Source organism: Euleptes europaea, chromosome 7 (assembly GCF_029931775.1).
Source record: "Euleptes europaea isolate rEulEur1 chromosome 7, rEulEur1.hap1, whole genome shotgun sequence".
Classification (NCBI taxonomy): domain Eukaryota; kingdom Metazoa; phylum Chordata; class Lepidosauria; order Squamata; family Sphaerodactylidae; genus Euleptes; species Euleptes europaea.
Window position 1 is genome coordinate 2,457,309 of NC_079318.1, and position 23,364 is coordinate 2,480,672.

A 23,364-nucleotide genomic window follows, 5' to 3' on the forward strand; every position below is an offset into this window, starting at 1 on the left:
TGGGTGTGCCACAACATCTGATTGTTTTGATGCGCAACCTGTATTCTGGACAAGAGGCCATGGTTAGGACAGAATATGGAGAAACAGAATGGTTTCCAATTGGCAAAGGTGTTAGACAAGAATGTATTTTATCTCCTTATCTCTTCAATCTACATGCAGAAGATATACTTAGGAAAGCTGCATTAGATTCAGATGAAGGTGGAGAGAAAATTGGAGGGAGGAACATTAACAATTTGAGATATGCCGATGATGCTACATTACTGGCAGAAAATAACGAAGACTTGAAATGACTAGTGCTCAAAGTTAAAAGAGAAAGTGCCAAAGCAGGACTACAGCTGAACATCAAGAAGACCAAAGTAATGACTACAGGATAATTACACAACTTTAAGGTTGACAATGAGGAAACTGAAATTGTTGAAGACTTTCTATTCCTTGGCTCCATCATCAACCAAAAGGGAAACTACAGCCAAGAAATCAGAAGGAGATTGGAGTACAACTTTCTTGCCTCCCCCCTGTGGATGCAACCTCAAATGCCCCCAGAAATGCTGCTCCTGAAGCATGGTGGACCCCCAAGAATGGCATGAAGGGGGCAGCTGAAAGGCTGCTGTGCACGTGGATCTGTTCAAAAGGATCCAACCTAGTGGCCCCTTCGCTCTCACATACATGGTGGAGAATGCATGATAGGTCCCAGGGAAAACGAGACATTCTTTCCCATAGGAGAGCTCCATACTTACTACAGAAGGCTGACCATGTGTACTGTTCCTTTAAGGCATATGAAATTAGAGGAACCTAATGGTTTCTTTTACACACTCTAAGAAATTACAATGTGACACATACTCAAAGAAGCGCAGTAGCATTACAAGACTTAGCCCTTTCTTAACCAAGATCTATTCACAAACTTTAACATTTAAAATAGGGCTTTCAAATTCTAGTAATTTTGCTATCCAATTCCTTTGGTCCGATTTGAAGACGTGACTTAAATCTCAATGACAGTGATAGAATATAATTAATATCTTTTTAATGATCTAAGCTGGAAATAAATATTAATTGCACTGAATTATGACCAAAGTCTCTCTCTCCCCTCCTAGAGTCAAAGTTATTTTCCAATCTCAAGTGAAACCTAATACAACGTAGTTTGTAATTTGCATACATTATTGTGACAAATACAATCATCTAAAGTTTATAATAAAGTTAGTAACTATTCCCAAAGTCAGTTTGGAGAAACAGCTAATGTTAACAAATAAGGAGGGTTACAAAAACAAGTTAGTCTATCATATTACACACATTGAGGGGTAGCGGGGGAAAAAGTTAAAATGAAAAGGATAGGGAAAGTAAATATTGTTGCAAGATTTCTTTGATAAAAGGAAGAAAGTAACATCAGATAACAAATTAAGAGTAAGCGCACAAGACTTGAGGATATTCTAATGCAACAAGAACATCAAACTGCAGTTATTACAGCTAGATGCTCCTACTTTTTGGCTAGGTACCTTGGTTTTCCATGGAATCAAACAACAGCAGATGCTAAGGCAAGACTGAGGAAGGCAGTCTAACAGACTAGACTGTTGAGTGAGAGAGAAAAAAGAAAGAGAATGAGTGACAAAGGAAAGAGAATGAAAACACCCATATACAATAACACAACAGCCTGGTCAGACATTTACATGGCACAAGACGTTTTGGAAAGCTGGGAAGCATTTCTATGTAGTGCAAAAGTATTATATGAGAGAGGGGAGTTCATCAGGAATGTCATATTTCAATTAAAAGGATATATCTCAGGATTTGGCGTGGGATGTTTCGGAATAACATCAGTCAAAAACGAAGCAGGCTCACAATGGGGAGACATACTTAGACAAGTGGATTATTGCAATAAGACTATTATAAAGTATTACCTTGTATTAGGGTCATTTCACACATTACAAAAAGGTTACATGTGATGGACCCCTCCTGTGTCCAAGGCTTAGTTTTCCTTTGAGTTTTTGAGGAAAACAACATGTGAACCACAGTCCTCTACACACACAGTGATAGCTTTATTATGAAGCACTTTTCATATTATATGGATCTTTTCATTAGTTATTTCATTGCCAGAAAGAAGTGTCAATGGGAATGTTACACCCGAGGACCTAGACACCAGAAGAAGAATCTTGGGACATCAAGGATGCTTCCTAATAGTAGACCCTCTTCCTGAACCATCTCAAGAAGCAGTAATCAAGGTGTCCTTGAATGAAGAGGGATTATTGCTCTCTTATGTGCTGTACATGAGAATGTTTCCTTGCCACCATTCAAAAACTCTTCCCTGGAAACTCCTTCAGCTACAAGAATCACACACCCCTCTACTTGTTGCCATACTAAAGTCACAGAGGCAACAGGAGACAAATTACCTTGGCTGGAGGACACAATTCATAAACTAAGATCTGGTCGTTGGTTCTTGTAGGTTATCCGGGCTGTGTAACCGTGGTCTTGGAATTTTCTTTCCTGACGTTTCGCCAGCAACTGTGGCAGGCATCTTCAGAGGAGTAACACTGAAGGATAGTGTCTCTCAGTGTCAAGGGTGTAGGAAGAGTAATATATAGTCAGAAAGGGGTTGGGTTTGAGCTGAGTATTGTCCTGCAAAAGTAATGTGCTAATCATTGTCCTGTAAGTATCAAGATAATGTGCTAATGATGGTATGGTATGTTAATATGGAACCATTGTATCCTGAAGTAATCTGTTAATGTGTGTAATCCAAAGCTAATCTGCATGGCTATTGTTGAATGTTGTCTTTGTTAGTCTGGAAGTTTTTTAGAACAGGAAGCCAAGCCTTATTCATTCTTAAACTCTCTTCTTTTCTGTTAAAGTTGTGCTGATGTTTATGAATTTCAATGGCTTCTCTGTGCAATCTGACAAAATAGAATTGTCCAGTCTTTCAGTGTCTTGGAATAAGACCCTGTGCCCTGTTTGTGTCAGTCCATGTTCAGCCACTGCTGATTTCTCAGGTTGGCCAAGTCTGCAGTATCTTTCATGTTCTTTTATCCTTGTTTGAATGCTGCGTTTTGTGGTCCCGATGTAAACTTCTCCACAGCTGCAAGGTATACGATATACTCCTGCAGAGGTGAGGGGGTCTCTTTTGTCTTTTGCTGATCGTAGCATTTGTTGTATTTTCTTGGTGGTATTTGTTGTATTTTCTTGAAATTCATAAACATCAGCACAACTTTAACAGAAAAGAAGAGAGTTTAAGAATGAATAAGGCTTGGCTTCCTGTTCTAAAAAACCTCCAGACTAACAAAGACAACATTCAACAATAGCCATGCAGATTAGCTTTGGATTACACACATTAACAGATCACTTCAGGATACAATGGTTCCATATTAACATACCATACCATCATTAGCACATTATCTTGATACTTACAGGACAATGATTAGCACATTACTTTTGCAGGACAATACTCAGCTCAAACCCAACCCCTTTCTGACTATATATTACTCTTCCTACACCCTTGACACTGAGAGACACTATCCTTCAGTGTTACTCCTCTGAAGATGCCTGCCACAGTTGCTGGCGAAACGTCAGGAAAGAAAATTCCAAGACCACGGTTACACAGCCCGGATAACCTACAAGAACCAATGAACTCTGACCGTGAAAGCCTTCGACAATATTAAGATCTGGTCCTTTAACAGAAGCGGATTTCTTCCAGGATAACGGACATAGAACACACACCTCCCTCCTAAAGAATTACATCCCTGAGTAGGCTTCAGGCAAGCCCTAGCCAAGCGCACAAGTTGTCCTGCTCATTGACCCGGATCCTACCAGTTAGCCTTAATTTTGCCTACAGCTTCTGTAGTGCACGGTCCCAGCTCCTGATGTAGACTGCTACGGTGACCACAACTGCCAGCTAGCCAACACTATGGCTAACATAGTGTTCATCTATGGCTGGGATTACAGTTACTCCATATTCTCCATACCCTGACCCCTGAGTAATGATTTCCTCTAGAGGGTTCAAACATAAAGAAGATTATTGACTGAGTTGTCTTACTGTTATTGGTAACTGACATAGTATCTCTTATTCAACTTTCAGAATTATTGCTTTTTGAGGCTTAGTTTGTTCTTTGGGCTAGATTTTTTAATGGACTATGGTTTACAGTTGATTTTTAGATATTGCAATGTGTTTAACTGATTCTTAAAATATTTATAATTTTGATGTTTGTAATCTGATTCAAACAAGGGAAAATACAGAAAATGATTTTAAATAAATAAATAAATATGTGAGAGAATAAAAATGTCAGAGGGGGAAGGGGGTTGGTGGGTTAGCTCTACCATATCCTGTATATTGCCTCATTGCTGTTTTCTATTTTTCCTCTTATTTCAGCATTATATATTTTTATAACATAAAATATGAGTAATGAGCAAAGCTTCAAGCAATGTCTGGCCATTGAAATACTGAAGTGCAAAGAGAAAAACTCATGGTTATGGCTAATTCACTGAGGGCCAAACTCTATGATTAATGGGCCACAAGAGGAGCTGAGGTATGCCTTGAAACTGTAAGGCATCGCTTTATGTTTCCTAGAAATAGCAGGAATGTACAGCATTTATTTCCCTCTCTCTGCCAATATACAGGCAGTAATATCATCCCAAAGGAGGGAACTATGGACATAACAGGATTCCCTGATATATTCCCTATAACCTGCACATCAGGCTAGAGGGAATCCCAAGAGAATCCCTATTGTCCAAAAGACAGTCTCGCCCTTGAGCCAACTGAACAAAGAGTAAGTGGGATGCCAGGAAGTGATATTAATAATCTATCCTGCAGTTGCAAAGAGGATTCCTCCCATTTGAGCTAAATGAGAATACACAGGTGAGTGTAACATTACAGAATGCCCAAAAAAAACCCCACTTCCTTATGCCCTAAGGTAATGTAAATTTGAAAAACTAGGGCTAGAAAAATAACCAAATAAAGTATTTTATATTTAATGGACAGAAGTGATAATTAAGAATAGTATCATTTTTAAGTAAATGGAGAAAGGATTGCTCTACTTTGAGATAGTGTACGTTGGACTTTAACCAAAAGTAGCATTAAAGATAACTCATTTTGGCAGAAAGAATAATTATAGCCAAACATTTACAATACCCTTCAACTGGAATCCTGCAAGCACATGGCTGAAGTTTGCAAACCATTGAAATGATGGCTCTTAGGTATTGTTCAAAAGTTTGCAGACTGCATATACCACATACCCATTCATCTTTTCCTTTCTCAGTAAACTATTTCTAGAACAATGACAATTATACAGTACTATAGGATACATTTCATAGAAAGCTAATAACCAAGACAATGATTATTGTGCTTAGCTATTAAACTATGTCAGACTTGAAATTGCCCCTTAGTTTGCAATCTCCCCCAAGATTTCATTTATTGACACATAAATTGCTCTTGTTATTGTGGTAAGCATCCCAATCCATAAACTAGCTAAGACAAAAAATGTTTGAATTTTAAACTCATTCAATTATAAATACATTTACTTGAAAGTAAATTGTACTATGCTTGCACACAGACACTTGAAGAAGAATGGGGCTGCAAGCATGTTGCAGTATGCGTTTGACCCTGGCTGAGGACAAGCTGGCTTCATTGAACCCTCTGTGTTATGCCTAGAATTTTTCATGGACTGCTACTCAGCCTTCAACCTACAATGAAATAAACTAGAAGGTAAGAAATAATATCCTTTAATATCGTGTTTTTCTCAAGTACTCAAAGTCCTCCACATATATGAGTTCAATCATCATTAATAATACCCCACACCACCTCAATGGGGGTGGGGGGTGGAATAAGGCTTATTAGTGGCTTGTATAGACCAATAACCAGTTTGCAACTGAGATGAAATCTGTACCATAGGTTTCCATGATGTGACTAGTAGTAAAAAAACCCAACAAATTACGTTCTAAGAATACAAAACAGAACACTAAAGTTCCGTAAGGAATCATTATTACTAAGAGGTGGCTTCAATCACAGGAGATTACAACGGTCTGAAACAAACTAATAACAAGCAACAGCCAACATAATTACACACAGAGTGCAATTCTAAACTGACTTATCATCATCATCATCATCATCATCATCTTATATTCTAATAACAAAGTCAGCCAATCTTTGGATACTTAAATCCGGTGACTGGAGCTGTGAAGAGTAAGAAAAGGGGTGGCAGGAGGGAGAAAGAGTGAGAGACTGAAAGAAGTAGGGGGAGAAAGGAGGAAGCAGAGGTGGGGAAAATGGGATAGCTGCTCCTGCAAGTTTCTTGCAGGTCCCCGTCTATATACTAATAGCCCAGTCGGCTAAATCTGAGGATAATTAAATCCGGTGATAGGAGCTGTGTATCAATCAGTCAATCAATTTTTATTAATGTTTTAGTCACAGACCTTAACAATATTCAGATTAAAACCATAAAAATATATATAACCCACAAAACCCAGAATTACATGAATAAAAGTTTTAAAATGTTACAAACAGTCACGTTTAAACATTATAGTTCCCCTAAAATATTCGTGGCGCAGGGTGTTAAGCTGCAGTATTGCAGTCAAAAGCTCTGCTCACCACCTGAGTTCGATCCCAACGGAAGTTGGTTTCAGGTAGCCGGCTCAAGGTTGACTCAGCCTTCCATCCTTCGGAGGTCGGTGAAATGAGTACCCAGCTTGCTGGGGGTAAAGGGAAGATGACTGGGGAAGGCAAGGGGAAACCACCCCATAAAACAAAAGTCTGCCTTGGAAACGTCGGGATGTGACGTCACCCCATGGGTCAGGAATGACCCGGTGCTTGCACAGGGGACCTTTACCTTTTAAAATATTCTTACTATGGCAACTTCGGAGCCTCATTTTCAACAAATTTCTTCCTTAACTTAGATGCTAACATGATTTTTAAAAAGCCACACTACGCATGATCTTAGAATTAACATCTGCCATTAAAAATCTAAGTCGGCCCTCAACTGTATCTTAATACATCTGGGATATGCTGGGTTAATTTAAAACAAATGGAGTCATAAAGGAGTCAACTGAACAAAAGATGTGGGAGGTCCTCTATTGAATCCATGGAACAGGGACATCGCCTTAGATTATTGGGAATTTTTTAATACCTGCCATGAGTATAAGCTGAAGGTGTTGTTTGAAATCGTGCCGTTGTAAACGCTCTCCTTAACCCTGGGGCCAAGAATTCCGTTAAACAATTTGAAAAGAGCTTATTCGATTTGATGACTAAAGGATACCATAGGGAGAACTTGGACTTATGTACTAGGCACATACCCTGATAGGAGCTGTGAACTGGCAAGACAGATGTTTCTGCAAACCTGAACTATGCCCCGGGGATTGAAGAAAAATCTGAAACCTTAAAAAAAAAAAAAAAGGTTAAAAAATGATAAAAGGCGTGACTAACTTTAAGAAACAGACGCCTTCAGTGGCTGTTGCTAGGAAACCACTGCATTCTAGGCTTGGTTTTTGTCAATAAAAGGCAGAGGGGGGCAGGGGGCAGGGCCCTTTCGTGGTCTGTTTTGGCCTTTGAGGGAAGATTTATTGGGCCAGGCCTAGCAGCAACCACCAGGCTTTCTGCTACTTACATGACTCACCTAGACCTGACTGCTTGCTATTGTTGAACAGCAGCCAACCTATGGGAGCCAGTGTAGTGTAGCAGTTAGAGATTCATGCTAGGGTCTGGGAGACCCAGGTTCGAATCCCCGGCTTGCTGTGGAAGCTCACTGGGTGATTTTGGACCACTCACGTACTTTCAGCCTAACCTACTTCACAGGGTTGTTGTTAGGAGAAAAAAGAAGGAGAGAAGAATAATGTAAACTGCTTTGGTCTCCACTGTGGAGAAAGCTGGGTTATAAATGAAGCAAATAAAAAATAAGTAGAGCTGAAGATGAAAGGCAGGGAAAGGGGTAGGTTTGTGAATGGCTGAGAAGAAGGCAGGGAAAGGGGAGAGGATATGGGGGTTGCTGGGGGAGGGAAAGAGGAAATAGTGTGAGGAGGAGGATACAGGGGAAAGTGGGCCTGGACCAATGGCTAAAATCACACAACTTGGCCACAGTTTTCATAGGCAGAGGCTGCCGGTGGGGGTTGAGAGGGAAAGCAGAAGGCAAAGGGGCAGATACAGGGAGGGTGGCTGTTGGGTGGGAAGGAAATAGGGTTGCCAACTCGAGGTTAGGAAATTCCTGGAGATTTTGGAGGTGACACCTGGGGTTTGAGGAAGAGAGGACCCTGAGAAGGGTATAAGGCCATAGACACCACCCTCCAAAGCAGCCATTTCTTCCACCGGACAAAGGTTGCCAGCCTCCAGTGTGGGGTGTGTGGAGACCACCTGGAATTACAAATGATCTCCAGATGACAGAGGCCGTTCCCTCGGAGAAAATGGCTGATTTGGAGGGTGGACCCCTTAGCATTATACCCTGCTGAGGTTATTCCCCTCCCCAAACCTCACCCTACCAAGGCTCCACTTCCAAATCTCTAGGAATTTTCCAACCTGGAGCTTGCAACCCTAAAGGGAACCAATCAACTTGCATGACTCAGCTAGGCCTGGCTGCTTGCTAGTGTTCAACAGCTGCTGTCCTATGAAAGCCAGTGTGGTATAGCGGTTAGAGCTTCCGAGTAGGGTCGTGGAGACCCAGGTTCAAATACCCATCTGGATGCGGAAGCTCTCTGGCTGATTTTGGACCAGTCACATACTTTCAGCCTGACCTACCTCACAGGGTTGTTGTGTGGATAAAAAGGAGGAAAGGAGAATAATATAAGCTGCTTTGGCCCCACTATAAATGTAGGTTCACTGTTGGGTGGGAAGCAGAAAAAGAAGCAGGATAAGGGGAGAGGCTATGGGAGCTTTCAGGGAAGAGAAAGAGGAAATAGTGGGGGAGGGGAAATGAGTTGTCTCCCACAAGTCCTTGCGAGTTCTCATTTGTATCTTTCTAAGACCATTTATTTCAGTGGACTTAAAAGGGTAAAAAACTCTGTTTAGTATTTTATTGTAATGCTTTCTTGTACATATGTGAGGAGGCTGTGAAAGACTGATTGTGCCATTTATCTATATCAACTTGGGAGAAAGGTATACAATAACAGGTGAATTCTGAACACTCATCTTTTCTACAGAACTACAGTATTTACAAAGAGATAATGGCTGTGTTTTCTACTTGTCCATAAAAGTAAAAACTAACCTAACCTGTTTCAAAATCAGTGCTTTCATCTATCATTCAGCCAGGATATTTGCACTTGAATTTGCTTGCATATACTGAACCTCTATAGAAGAACCAACTTAAACTGCCATTTTCAAAACAGAATGGCTCTAAGAATAAGGTCATAATTTCTGAATGAAGCATATTGTGCACATATGGCATGTATGTTTGTATGTAGGATTATATGATTTTGAAATATCTAATACTGTTTCCCACATTGTGTCTTCCTTACCTTTTGTTCAACTTCTTCATAGTCATCCTGATAATTTCCACAGAGCGGACTGGAGGAAGAGGAAAAGGTTGGACCCTGAGAATAGCACTGAGAACTTCGATAGCCATCTCTCCGGAGCTTGTCACATTCTGTGGGTGGTGGAGAAAAGAAGACAAGACGTTATCACCAACTCTCATTACTATGCCTGGGCCAGCAATCCCCATAGTGGTAGACGGAGGTGCTATGGCATCCACTGACACGATTCCTGATGCCCTCTTGCTTCTTGAGCCTTAATGATAAAATCTAAAACGCTTTGATTAAGACAGAAAAAGGCAAAATGCTGAGACAGGCACACTGTAACCAAGCACCCTTGGTCTGGCCACAGACACAAGCTTTCTCATGTCCCTGGCCTTGGTAGTCTCTCCCTGTTGCCATACAGGAAGCAAACTTTTCCCTTTCTTTGGAACCTGAAACCAAACAGTGTCGCAACCTCAAAGCAAATAGCTGGTCCTGCCTTTGTTCTACCTCCTCAGTGAAGGAAGTACTTTAGAAGCCCTAGAAGACCTTTGAGTCTGCAGAGAGAACCCACTTAGAAACAGACACCTCCTTTGCTTACAGGCAAAACATATTAAAGATTCAAAATCAAAAATATTCTTAGCTACTACTGCTTGCTTACATTCTATGCTGTGCTAAGTTACCTAAATTTTGTGGTAAGAAAAACAAAAATTCGCGACCTGAACACATTCCACAGATTAAGCATATTTGACTATATTTGCGTTAAAAAAACAATTCTGGATTTGCCAGTCATGAGGAGGGCAAGTAGAAACCCCATATCACTCCAGCATCAGTACATCTTCAATGGCAAAGGGTAGAAGATATCGAACCTCAAGTAGACCAGGGAAAATCTCCTTTCTTTTTATCACCAGAAAAATCCAGACACCTAGTGACACCTGCGGCTTATCTCTCCCACTTGGAACTCATAAACTATAGGAAGGCCAACACTTTAGCCCGATGCCAAGCCCGGCCATCAGCAGTTTTAGGTGGAAAATATAAGAAGATCCCAAGATCTGAAAGGCTGTGCCCTTGTAGGACAGGTGACATAGAAACTATTGAACATGTATTGTTCAACTGTCCATTTTATCATGGGGCTCATATTAGACTTATTGATCTCGTGATCAGTTGATTCCCAGATAAGTCGGCTGAGTTCCTGTCTAAGAAGCTTCTGATGGGGGAGATTAATCATCTTTCGCTCCCCACTGCTAAATTCTGCGCCATTGCAATTAAAAAATGCAAAAATAGGGTGAGAAAAAACTGTTGAACTCTTTTATACTTTTATATTTGTAGTAATCTTAAATTGGCAAGCCACTTTTGTGTCATGTGCTAATTTTGTATATCTTATTAATACCAGATTTTTATCAATTTTTGTAATTTGTAACAGTTTTTACAGTTTTATCAAGTTCGACCATATGATAAACTAACTTCTGGATGGTCAAATAGACTGTATTAATAAACCTGACTTGACATCTTCAATGATTCCCAAGCTGTTTGCGAGCCCAATTAAAGATGACTGGCTTTGACCTTTACATGGGCCAACATACCGTAAGGACTGCCTACTCCCATACGAAGTCACCTAACCATTGCAGCCCTCTTCTGAGCCCTTGCTTTGGGTGCCCCCCTGCGTTTTGAGTTTAATGGCACCGAGATCACAGAGCTCCATCCCCAGGAATATCCGTTTGCCCCCTTATAGCACTACCTTCTTCCAGTGGGTGAAGACTTTTGTTGTGGCATCCCTTCAGTAATCCCTCCTTCCTGCCCAATGTTTTCAATGGAAGCATAACTGGAGGGTGACGAGCCATAAAAATGAACTGAACAGTATTGGTGCCACGCCCTTCTCCCCGCCCCCCAGCTTTTACTGAGTTTTTACATACCGTATATACTCGCGTATAAGCCGAGTTTTTCAGCCCAAAAAAAGGGCTGAAAAAGCCGGCCTCGGCTTATACGCGGGTCAATACGGTAGGGGAGGGAGGGAGGAGGAGGGAGGGGGGAACTTACCACCGCCGCCGCCACTGCCGCCGGGCGTGCCCGGCTCCTCCCGGCCGGCACCAGCCTGGGAGGGCCTCCTGCGGTCGCTGCAGGGCCGCGCCGCCACCGCCGCCACCCCCACTGGGCACGCGCAGTGGGTCTAGGAGGGCCTCCTGCAGCCGCTGGAGGTCCCCGCCAGGCGCGCGCGGCTTCCCCCGGCCAGGAGCGCCCTGGGGGCGCCTCCTGGGCCGCGGGGGGGGGGCCGCCACCGCCTTCGCCGGGCCTGGAGCGACCTAGGAGCGGCCTGCGGGGCCTCCTGGGCCGCGGGGGGGGGGGGGGCGCCTGCCTGCGCACCAGGTAAGCCTGCTGGGGGAGGAGGGGTTATAAGCCAATCCTCGGCTTATACGCGGGTGCCTAATTTTTCCCCATTTTGGGGAGAAATTAGGCACCTCGGCTTATACGCGGGTTGGCTTATACACGGGTATATACGGTACTTGTTATTTCTAACAGCTTCTCATACAATAGAACATAACACATCCAGGGATGGTTCATATATAATGTCAAACTGGTTTGGAGCTACACAAACAATCCCAGTGTTCATGCACATCCCCTCCAAAACAGGATCACAAATCAGTTTCAAATTTTCATTTCTAACTATGCTTGGAAGTGAAGCAAATGTGGTTTCTGGTTTGAATGATACATCTGACCCATCCTACTGTTGCCCTTACATTTTAACCCTTTGTAATTCCTAAAATAAGGTCTTCAGTTTGAAACTATTATTAGTGATAAAAAACAGGACTTAGAAAGCATTATACCAACACAAATTATGTTTTTACATTACACAACATAAAAGTAAAAGCATTTACTATACATGGCAACAGAGAACTTAGATAATATAAAATGTTCAGACAATTTTTGTTTTCAAGATACAAAAACTGTCAAAATAAATGGACGGAGACCTTCGTGAAAAGTCAGGGTGGTTTGACAGATGGCCGCCGGCTGTACTCTTTCAGACGGAGGACTGATGAGGGAGGGCTGCAGTTTTATTCTCCAGTCTGTTAGACATCCAGAATATGCTTTAAACCAGAGTATGGATGTTGCTTACTACTCAAGCACCATCTGCTAAGCAGCTTTGGCAGAGAATACTCAACTAACCTCTCTGCATGGAGGGGACGAAAGCTATTATAACATTTTCCTAATGATACTTAGAACAAAAGTATCAATTAAAAAAAATATCTTCAAACAAAACGGGAAGTGTGGTGATGAAAAAACTGAGTAAAGCAGAAATGATCTTGCTGTGTCCCAACCAACCAACTCTCCTTGCATTAAAAGTGGCCAGAATCCTATCATTTCTACAGAAGCTTCCTGATTCTGTCTTCTTCCCTAATTAATATTCAGTGAAATATGGCTGAAGCATAAACAGACGCCGGAGCATAAGGGAAAAATGAAATCTTCATGTGGGTGAACACAGTAATCCATCTAGTCCAACTGCTACTTTTACCTTTCCAGAAAATCAGCCATGAATGGGGGGTGGGTAGTAGGAGATTATATTTCCAATAAATGTAATTTTGTTTTTACAGCATAGATTACCATGATACTAACAGGTTTCATGAAGAGCCAGCATAGAAATCCAGACCACTTTAGGTAGCCTTTCTTTGCACTTCTACAAGTGTTGATTTTTCTCCCCAACACAAGCTTTATTTTAAAACTTGTGAATATGAATGACATCCCGTATCCTGGAAACCAGCAATTTCAAAAACACAGAATAATAGTTGCCAGAACCATGGCTTTTTAAATAACTGCTTGAACAATATCTTAAGTATGTTCACTACCACTTGCAGGAAACCATTTCGTGGGAAAGAAAACACAGTGGTACCCCCCCGTATCTTTCTGAGGCTTATTTCTCCAACACAAGAAAATGGTGCCTATGGTTATTTCTAAACTGTATGAAAACTGTGAGAATTTCAGTAGGGAGGAAACCATTCCAAAGGCACAGGAAAACAAATGTAACATCTCTTATAAAAATATACTGCTTCCTACATTATGTTTTTAGGTGGGCTCTTATAAATGAAATAACACATTTGGAAATAAAACAAAAAAGGAGTCCAGTGGCACCTCAGAGACTAACAGCTCACTCTGACTCATGCAAGCTGTGCTGGAATAAATTCTCTAAGGTGCCACTGGTCTCCTGTTTTATGTTGCTGCTGTGGACTAACATGGCTATCAATTTGGAAGTATCATTAGGAAATAAATGCAGATAGATATACAGAAAGCCAGGATTTGCAGCATCTCTGTCAATGTACAAACACATGTTTGCTCCCATGTTATGTGTGGAATGGCCCTAAGATTAAGGATTTGCTTAGAAGAAAAATAATAGAAACAGGTTCCCAACACCACCAGTAGGACTGCCCCTCCTCTACATATACACATGTACACGCCACGGACTTGCACTAGGAAGCAAGTCCTCATTTGCTCCCTGCAGAGTTGAGAAAATTCTTTAACAAACAGGGAACATTTTTTAGTTTCTGTACAAGAAGGAAAGATGTGCCCTTTAAAGATACACGGTTTTCTTTTTGGTCAAACAGAATTAGCTGTCTGATTTATACTGTGCAATAGTGTTCACAGGTTCAACTTTTTCTTCTGTAGAAAAAAGCTCCCAGCTCCAATATTTCCAGGAATTTTCTATACAGAATGACTTACTAGAAGAACAACCTGGAAGCAGATGTTTCCTTTTGCTTTCCAAAGAAGTAAAATCCATGCGAAGTCAGAACCAAGCTTTCTTTAACCTACATTTATTCATCAACTAGTTTTAAGATTTCCACAAAGCAGGCAATCCGTGGCAAGGAGAAACAAATTAAAATGTTCTCTCTGACAACTTCTAAAGCAGAAAGTCCTTTTTGTTGAGACTGGGAATTGAATTCCCCAGACAAAGGCAGATTTTAATTGCAGCATTCTGAATAGAATACAACGCCAACCTTAATCATTAAATTCAGAGGTGCAGGATTATGGCAGATAACCATTTTCATTGTTTTCTCATCATTATCTCTCCTCTCCTGAGCTCATTATGTTACATGGTTACTTATCATTTTAAAAACATTATACGAAACTGAGAAGTTCTTGTAAAACCTCAGCAGATTTCCAGGCTTCAAAGCCAGCCTTTGTTAAACTGAGACAGCATCGTGTATGCTGAATACTAGAATATACTGGCAGAAAGAATCTTTCAGAAGATTACACTGTTTATACAGAAACCTAAGGACACAAAAGGCTGAAATGTATAGTTATGTGCAAGAGGGAAGAGGTACCTGTAAAAGTCCCTTCGACCTTTTTGTTTAACCATGATTTTTGGTTGTTCTACTACATGATATTTTTGGGAAAGCTCAAAGGAAATACTATGGGTTTACAGACACACTTCTTTTCTGCGTCTGAAAGAGTACGTGATTGCAAAATCCCAACTATTCCGAGTTTCCCTTCACGTAAACCTGTAGTGCTACCCTTGAAGCACAGAATGGTCAGGCAATACGAATGTCATTCACATACTTCAGCAATGCGAGATGGCATCATAGGCTCCCATGTGGCTGTGAGTGTGTTAGAATTGTAGCCTAAGTTTCTAAAGTTACACAACACTAGTCCCCGTCCCGTCCCCCCCAGTAGCTCACTGCACTCATAATATTGTTTTATGGGGGCTTTCCCCCTGCGTGCTTCATAGGCAAATCCCCAAAGTGGTATTTGGCCACATTTTTAACCTATAATGACAAGTATTCTCAATACAGTTGCTTCCTCTATATCTTCCTGTGCTGTTTCCTCCACAATATTATTTTAATCAGCAGCATCCTTGAGAAGACCTCTTAATTTGCAAATTGTCTGAAGATCTTTTTTGTAAAGAGGGGATATATATTATCCTTTCTGTCTGTGCTGCCTCCACCACACTGTCTTCTAGGGATTAAACCATCACTTCCATTGCAAATAGCAGAGCGGTATTCTGGAGATAATCTGGGCCAGGATGTTTTGATTACCTTTGTTTTTGGCACATAATCATCCTGAAGTTTGTGGCCCATTTTCAAATGTTCTGATGATGAGTTAACTCATCAACAGACACAAACATTCTTTTATTAGTACAGATTTACTTCATTTATGCCCCAATTCTCTCCCCTGCAGGGATAACAGAGCAGCTTACAACATTCTCCATTTTATTTTACCAACAACTCTGAAATAGGTTAGGGTGGAAAATAATGACCAGGCCAAGGTCACCCAACACGCTTTTCTAGCAGAGTAGGGAACTGATCCTGGATCCCATCATCATCCTGAAGCTGGTGGCTAATTTTAAGACCCCTGGCTTTATTTTCTGATGAATTGTGCCACAGTGGGTACTGGTATCACACGGGCTCAGCAACCATGCACTCTGTCTTCTAATAGTTTTCTGTCTTGCACAAAAAAGTCATGGGACAACCTATAGCAGAACTTCATAAACAATTTGCATTTAAAAATCTAACTGCATTTAAAATCTAAATTTGCTTTTAAAAATTTTAAAAAATGCACAGGATTTGCTGCATCCCTCTCCATGGAACATAACCGTTATTTAGTTGTTGTTTTTTAAAAAAAATTGTTATTGCCCATTTTGAAAGTCTATTTATTGACTTCATTTATACCCACCTTTCTCCCCAATAGGGACTCAGAGCGGCTTACATCATTATCCTCTCCTCAATTTTATCCTCACAACAACTCTGTGAGGTAGGTTAGGCGGGGAATGTATGGCTGGCCTAAGATCACCCAGCGAGCTTCCACGGCAGTGTGGGGATTTGAACCTGGCACTTCCTGATCCTAGTCTCATACTCTAACCACTATACGACACTGGCTCTCGCTTCATCTAAGAGTGCCTAAAGTTTGTCTTGTCTGACAGAGAAAGATACATGAGTAAAAACGGCCTGGGGTTTTATAAATGGAGTGTGGCAGCTAGGGAAAACAGGATGAATGACAGTTCCCTCTTCCTCCTCCCCAGATTACTGCCAGCTTTATGTCATTTTGCGTCTCTGTTGTGATAATGTTATATTAGAAAACTGGGGGAGATAACTGGTAATACAGGACTGAACAGCATTCTTTCAAAAAACCCTTCTATTACATATCTCCTTTGCCCTTGTGGTAACAGATCTACATGTCAGTGGAAGTCATATGTTATATTAATTGAATACTATGGTTATTTTTAGAAATAAACTTCTCATTGGCAAACATGTACAGGTTCTAACAACAGATTGCAGCTACAAAACATGTGAAGCCATAAACTGTCTAGAGAGAAAATGTTACATTATTTTCCTCACCGACATTTAGCCCAGGAAAATTTGCTAATTTGTTTCTCCTGCCTTCTGTGACTATTTAAAAATATTTTTTAAAGCTCCATCACTTTTAACCACTCAGTCCTGTTCGTAGACAACCTATGTCATGGTATGGTTTAATAATCTGAATTTATGCATATACATTCATAAACACTGTTGGGAAAGATATGCATTTTTAAATGATATGAATTTTTCTCTCAAGAAAATATGGCTTTCTCCAGCAGAGGCTTGAGAATTTCCCCAACAATCCTCTAACTATTGCATGGAAATCTTAAAGCCCTGCTTTCCAGTGCTCTGGTAAGGAAGCTAAGTTTAGTGACAAGGTGAGAAGCACGAACCGTTTGAAGTTCTTTGAGAAGATTAACAAGCTTGTGGATAAGGGTCCAGTAGAAATTATATACTTGACTTCCAAAAATCTTTTGATAAGGCCACTCACCAAGACTCCTGAGTGCCTTAGCAGTCACGGAACAAGAAGACAGGTCATCTTATGAATTAAAAATAGGTTAAATGGCAGAGGAGGAGTAAACACCCAGTACTTGCAATGTAACTAGCTATGCAGTGAAACCCCATAAGGATTGGTATTGGGACTAGTGCTATTTTATTTATTCATAAATAATCTGGTGTTGGGGGTGAACTGTTTAGTGGTCAGATTTGCAGATGATATCAAATTATTCAGGATGGTGAAAATGAAAGCAGATTGTGAAGAGCTCAAACAGAATCCCTCCAGATCTGGTGACTGAGCAACAATATGGCAATTGTAAGTATGTTCAATGTAAGTAACTGTGTACACGTAAGTGCACATACACTGAACAAAATCGCTTAATTTCAAACATATGCTGATGGGAGCTGAACTGGCCAAAATTGAGAGGGAAACAGATCTTGGGATTTTAGTAGACAGCTCAATGAAAATGTCAACTCATGATGCAGCAGTGGGGGGGGGGGGGGAGAGACACGCCATATACCAGGAATAATTAGGAAAGGAACTGAAAATAAAATGGCCAATATCATAATTTTTTAAAAACTTTATGGTGCTGCGACATTTGGAATGTGTACATTCTGATCACTGTACCACTGAATAAATAAATAAGCAAGTAAGCAAATAAATAGCAGAAGTGAATACAGGTTAAGTATCCCTTACCTGGACATCCAAAAACCGGAATGACCCGAAAACCAGAGGTTTTGAGCTGACTTGAAGGCATTACTCACAGGGCCTCAGCAGCGTGCCCAAGCCCCTCTCTCTCTGCTTTCTGATGGTTCAATGTACACAAAATTATTTTAAAATATTGTTTAAAATTACATTAAGACTATGTGTATAAAGTGAATATAATATATATATAAAACATAAATGAATTTCGTGTTTAGATTTGGGTCCCATCTCCAAGATATCTCATTATGTATATGTAAATATTCAAAAATATGTAAAGATCCAAAATGGTCCCAAGCATTCCAGATAAGGGATACTCAACCTGTTCATAAAGAGCACAGAAGAGGGCAACCAAGATGGTTAAGGGGCATGGAACAACTTTCCTACAAGTAAAAACTAGAGTCTGGGTCTTCTCAAGAGGTTTTTAACATTAAGCAGAAGGCAAAAAAAGTGAACTGGCCAGTACCATATTACTAAAACACCACAGGCAATAGATTCAGGACAGTCAAAAGCAAGTACTTCATCACTCAATGGGTAATTAAGTTGTAGAATTCACTGCCAGTGGATGTAGTGATGGCTACTAGCACAGAGCAACTTTATAAGGGGATCAGAAAGATTCATGGAGGATATGTCCTTCAACTATGAGGAAAGGCAAGGTATTAATGTTTTAATAAATTAATTAATAAAATGTCTCCTAGTCATTTAGACTAAAATGAATCTCCATGTCCAGAAGCAATAAACCCCAGAACACCAATGCTATTAGGGTCTTGGCTGATATTCTCTGTTTGTTGGTCCTCCAAGACACCTGGTTGGCCACTATGTCAAACAGAAAGCTGAACTAGATGATTGAGCCAGGCATTTTTTATGTTCTAGTGAAGCCTTGGGCAGTGATTAGACTTGCTGTTTTGATTAGACCATGGGCTGTCCTACTGAAGTCATTTTAATGGGATCAATGGAAGTTTTGTAAGAGTAGTATTGCCATTGACAACACTGTGGCGAAGTACTACATATCCAAACTACTGCTAAGACAGGTCTCCCCCATCCTAAATTATGCACTTGATTTTTCCCACCTAAATGCAGAACTTTACATTTATTTCTGTTGAAATGCATTGTATTGGTTTTAGCCCAATTCTCCAGCCTGTCAAGATCATCCTGTATCCTGGTTCTGTCTTCTACCATATTTGCTACCTCTCCCAATTTAGTATCATCTGCAAATTTAATAAGCATCCCTTCTATTCCTTCATCCAAATCATTTATAAAGATATTGAACAACACAGGGCCCAGAACACATACCTGAGGCACTCCACTAGTCACTCCTCTCCTAGTGGATTAGAAACCATTAATAAGCACACTTTGGGTGTGATCTGTCAACCAATTACAGATCTACCTAACAGTAACAGGATCTAAATAACATTTTCCCAATTTGTCAACAAGAATATGATGGGGAACCTTATCAAAAGCTTTACTGAAATCTATGTCTATTGCATTCCCCTGATCCAGCAAGGTAGTAATTTTCTCAAAAAAGGAGATAAGATTAGTCTGACATGACTTGTTCTTGAGAAACCAGTGTTGGCTCTTAGTAATCAGAGCCATCCTTTCTAAATGCTCAAGGACTGACTGTTTGATGATTTGTTCCAAAACTTTTCCTGGTATAGAAGTCAAGCTGATGGGTCAGTAGTTACCCGGATCCTCCTTTTTCCCCTTCTTGAAGATGGGGACAACAATTGCCCACCTCCAGTCTTCCGGCACCTCACCTGTTCTCCAAGAATTCTCAAAAATAATGGACAGAGGCTCAGAAATCACATCTGCAAGTTCTTTGGATGCAATTCATCTAGCCCTGAGGACTTCGTTTCATTTAAAGAAACTAGGTGTTTGTGCACTACCCCAATGCCAATCCTAGGCTGCAACTCCCTTCCCTCATCATGTGTTCTGTTTATGCCATGTTGAGCACCGCTTCCCTCACAAGAAAAGTCTGGTGCAAAGTAGGAATTGAGGAGTTCTGCCCTCTCTTCATCTCCTGTTACAATTTCACTTTCTGGTCCCCCGCAGTGGGCTTATCATGTCTTTGTTCTTATTCTTACTCTGTACATAGGAGAAAACCCTTTTTTGTTGTGTTGAGCATCTCTTGCTAACATAAGCTCATACTGAGCTTTAGCTTTCCTAACAATCTCCCTACAAGCACTAGTTGTTTGTTTATATTCCTCTTTGGTTATAAGGCCCTCCTTCCACTTTCTAAAGGAGTCTTTTTTATTTCTCCAAACCCCATGACTTCACCAGCCCGTGTCAGATTCACATCCCTTCCTTATCTTGCTGTCTGAAACTTTAGTCAGCGTCACCCAAAGTTCCCAGAGAGCGAGAAGCTTCTATGATTGTGTATGCCTGAAGCCTGTTTTAAAGTTTCTGAAAAGCCAGGAAACTGGTAAGCAAGGTAGTCTCTTCACATGGAGCACAAAATAATTTTTTTAAAGAGGATTCTAATACAGATACTGATGCAGGTTCCAGTTCTGTTTCATTGTCTAAACAAGGCAAGTAAAAAATGGAAAAGAAGGCATTCAACTTGAAATGGATTATCATAAAGACCTGCTCCATGGCAAGCTTAGATGCTGCAGGGAAACACCATTGCTGACCTGGGTCATTGCTGAAAAAACAGTCCACTCAGAATATAAAGCAGGTTCACGAACTTTATCCACAATACTGATTTTTTTTTAAAGATGACAATACAGTTCAGATTAGTTTTGAAAAGAGCCCTCGCCTTACTTTTTTTTAAACTGAGTAAGGAATTCTAACATATGTACTGCCAAAGCAGATTAACTTAAATATGTTTGGTTTAACAGAATCCAGCTGATTTGACTAATACTGGTCTAACATAAACTACTCTCCTTCTATCATTAAATCCCTAAACAACAGAAAGCTGATTATCCACACAACTCTGTTTTATGGTCACATTTAATAGGGATAACACAATCATATACACTAGTTCAGCAAACCAGCCATGGTTCAAAGGAGCTATGCACACATTCAGGAACCAAACATGCAATTAGGGTTCCCCCCCACCCCGCCCCAGTGGGGAGATCAGAGCTGAAGTGTTAAGCTATTGCTCATCTTCTGAAGTAGTCTGCATTTGTTGGCAGTCTGAAATTCTGCTTAGAATTCAGAGAAAGCTAAAAGAAAGCATTTAAATAGTTCTCTGAATCATCATCACAATTCCTGAGTTGTACAAACAAAGAGATATACTCCTAACCGTTTTAACTGCCCAAGTAGAAGGATAAAGGTAGGCTTTACAGATGCTAGTGAAAGTTGATGCTTTTTTCCCAGCCAAACTTTGCTGGGATTCATGTGAAATGTTGTTCGCCTCTTGTTGGTCAATTATTCCTTTTTCAAATTGTGTTGTGTGGAAAGAGACAGCATTTTTTCTGTCTAGATTTGTGATAGTAATGGCAGAATGAAGCAAGTATATTGTGGAGTGTGTTTTGGAAAATGTCAGACAGTACAAGGTTTCCTTATGAATGGTCTTGTAGTTTTTTAAAAAGTTACATCTCCTTCAAAGCTAAATAATAAAGTGTGAGGGTCCTGTGAATCCTGCAGCACAGGTCTCGTCCTTCACCGGGCTCTGTGCCTGCTGCAGGAGCTGGGTGAGACATGGCGCATCCCGCCTGAGTAGTATATGGAAGGGCAGCTGGTCTACCCGGGTGACCTCCAAGGTGTATTCCTTGCCTCCTATTGTGATTTGGATTGCCGCCACCAGGTATTCCTCCACATGCCTATGAAAGCAGGCTACTGTCGCTCTGTGGATGACTGGTACTCTTTGTGGGAGGAGATGGGACCGGATCATAGAGAGGGAGCTGCCACTATCCAGGAACGCCCATAAGACTCTACCGTTGAGGACGGGGATGACCAGCGGTGGGGGTCGGGCTTTCTTTCGGGTGACGTGCCACACTTCCTCCCAGCCGAGGTTGCATTCCATGGTAGGACAATCTCTGTGCAAGTGGCCCCACTGGCCGCAGGTAAAGCTTGGTCCTTCGGGGGGGGGGGGTCGGGGCCAGGGCCTGGGCTTACTTGCTTCGCCTGGTCGGGTGAGTGGTGGTCCAGGCCACCGCAGTCTGGGCCCACCGAGTCCAGGAAAGCGTGGGGCCAGCCTTATGTTCCCTCCTCTGGGTCCTTCTAGCACTCCTCGGGGCCCTGTTCCATCTGTTCCATCTGCCCTTCCCGGGGCTCCGACGCGCTCACATTTTCTAGTAACAGAGTGGCTTCAGTCAGCGTCTCGGGTTTGTTGTTTGTTATCCACTCCCGAGCCTTTGGGGGGATGACCACAATCAGTTGCTCCAACACCCCCTGATCCACCATTTCCTGGGCCTCCTTGTTCTTAGGCTTTAGCCACCTCTGGGCGGCATCCCCCAGGGCAGTCACAAACGCCCTCGGCCTCTCGCTCCATTTCCAGGTGAGGGCTGGAATTTCTGACGATGTGTCTCCGGGGTTATCTCGCCTTCAATTGGACGTAATCGGCTCCCGCTTCCTTTGGAATTGCCTTCAGGCCCTGTCAGGTAGGGACCTATTATACAGGCCCACCAGTCTTTGGGCCATCCTGAGGACTCAGAGGGCTTCCTCGAGGCCTTTGAGAGAACCACCATTTTATCATCTGGGCCTAGTTTCGTGAGGGGAACTGGAGGCAAGCGTGTCAAAACCCCAGACCCTGCTGTCCCTTCTCCAGCCGTTTTGTTGCCTTCCAACATGTGATGAAATTCCCGGAGTAGCTGGGTCTGAGACTCTTGTTGGCGGAGAGCCATGTCCCTGAACAGCCGCTCATCACAGTTCGCCAGCGTAGACATCTCAGGCCGGGCGTCTTCAAAACTGTCGCTCTCGTCCGTGTCCAGTGTACTCGGCGCACTCGGAGGCCGTGTTTCCGTAAAGACAGGTGGCCACAGTACCGGTCGGGTGGGTCACCACCCCGCGAGAGCTGGCAGGAGTGGCAACTGGTCAATCACGGGGCTCATCGTGCCTGAATTCTCCACCACTTGTGACGCTCTGGGTACGCCCTCGGGCCCTGAGGGCGGAGGTGGGGCTGTCAGCATCGGGTCCGTCCTGTTCCTCTCCCCCCTTTTGGCGGGTCCAGGGGCTTGTATGGTGGGTCTTCCCCTAGGCTTCTCCCACCCGGGGCTTTTGAGCCGACCTCAGAAGCGGGAGATGGTGAGTAAACGTCACTCCCACTGTCCCTCTTAGCAGCCTGACTTCGCTTCCTTTCTCTCTTATGCCGAAGCGAGTCCTGCTTATCCTTCTCCCCGGCCTGGGCTCTCCCCCCCCTTTAATCTTTTCCCCGCCTCCCTCTCACTCTTCCAACCCTGCCCCTCCCAAGGTTACAGTTAGAGGGCCGTTCCCGCCCTGGTCGGTGTCTCCCGCCACACTGCCCCACCCACCCCAGTCCGGGGCTCCTGGGCCTTGCCGGCTTGGGCCTCTGCCCCCGCTGGCAGTTGCAGGGCCAGGCAGACTCGC

General features: G+C 42.2%; 1 protein-coding gene across 1 annotated transcript in view; it reads right to left on the bottom strand.

Annotated features, from left to right (window-relative positions):
• The window catches only part of NHSL1 (NHS like 1), a 154,788-nt gene that overhangs the window by 43,206 nt on the left and 88,218 nt on the right, over positions 1–23,364 (bottom strand). The window contains exon 3 of the mRNA XM_056852540.1: positions 9,406–9,533. Within this exon, the coding sequence (XP_056708518.1) occupies positions 9,406–9,533 (128 nt within the window). The remainder of the gene's footprint in view (positions 1–9,405; positions 9,534–23,364) is intronic.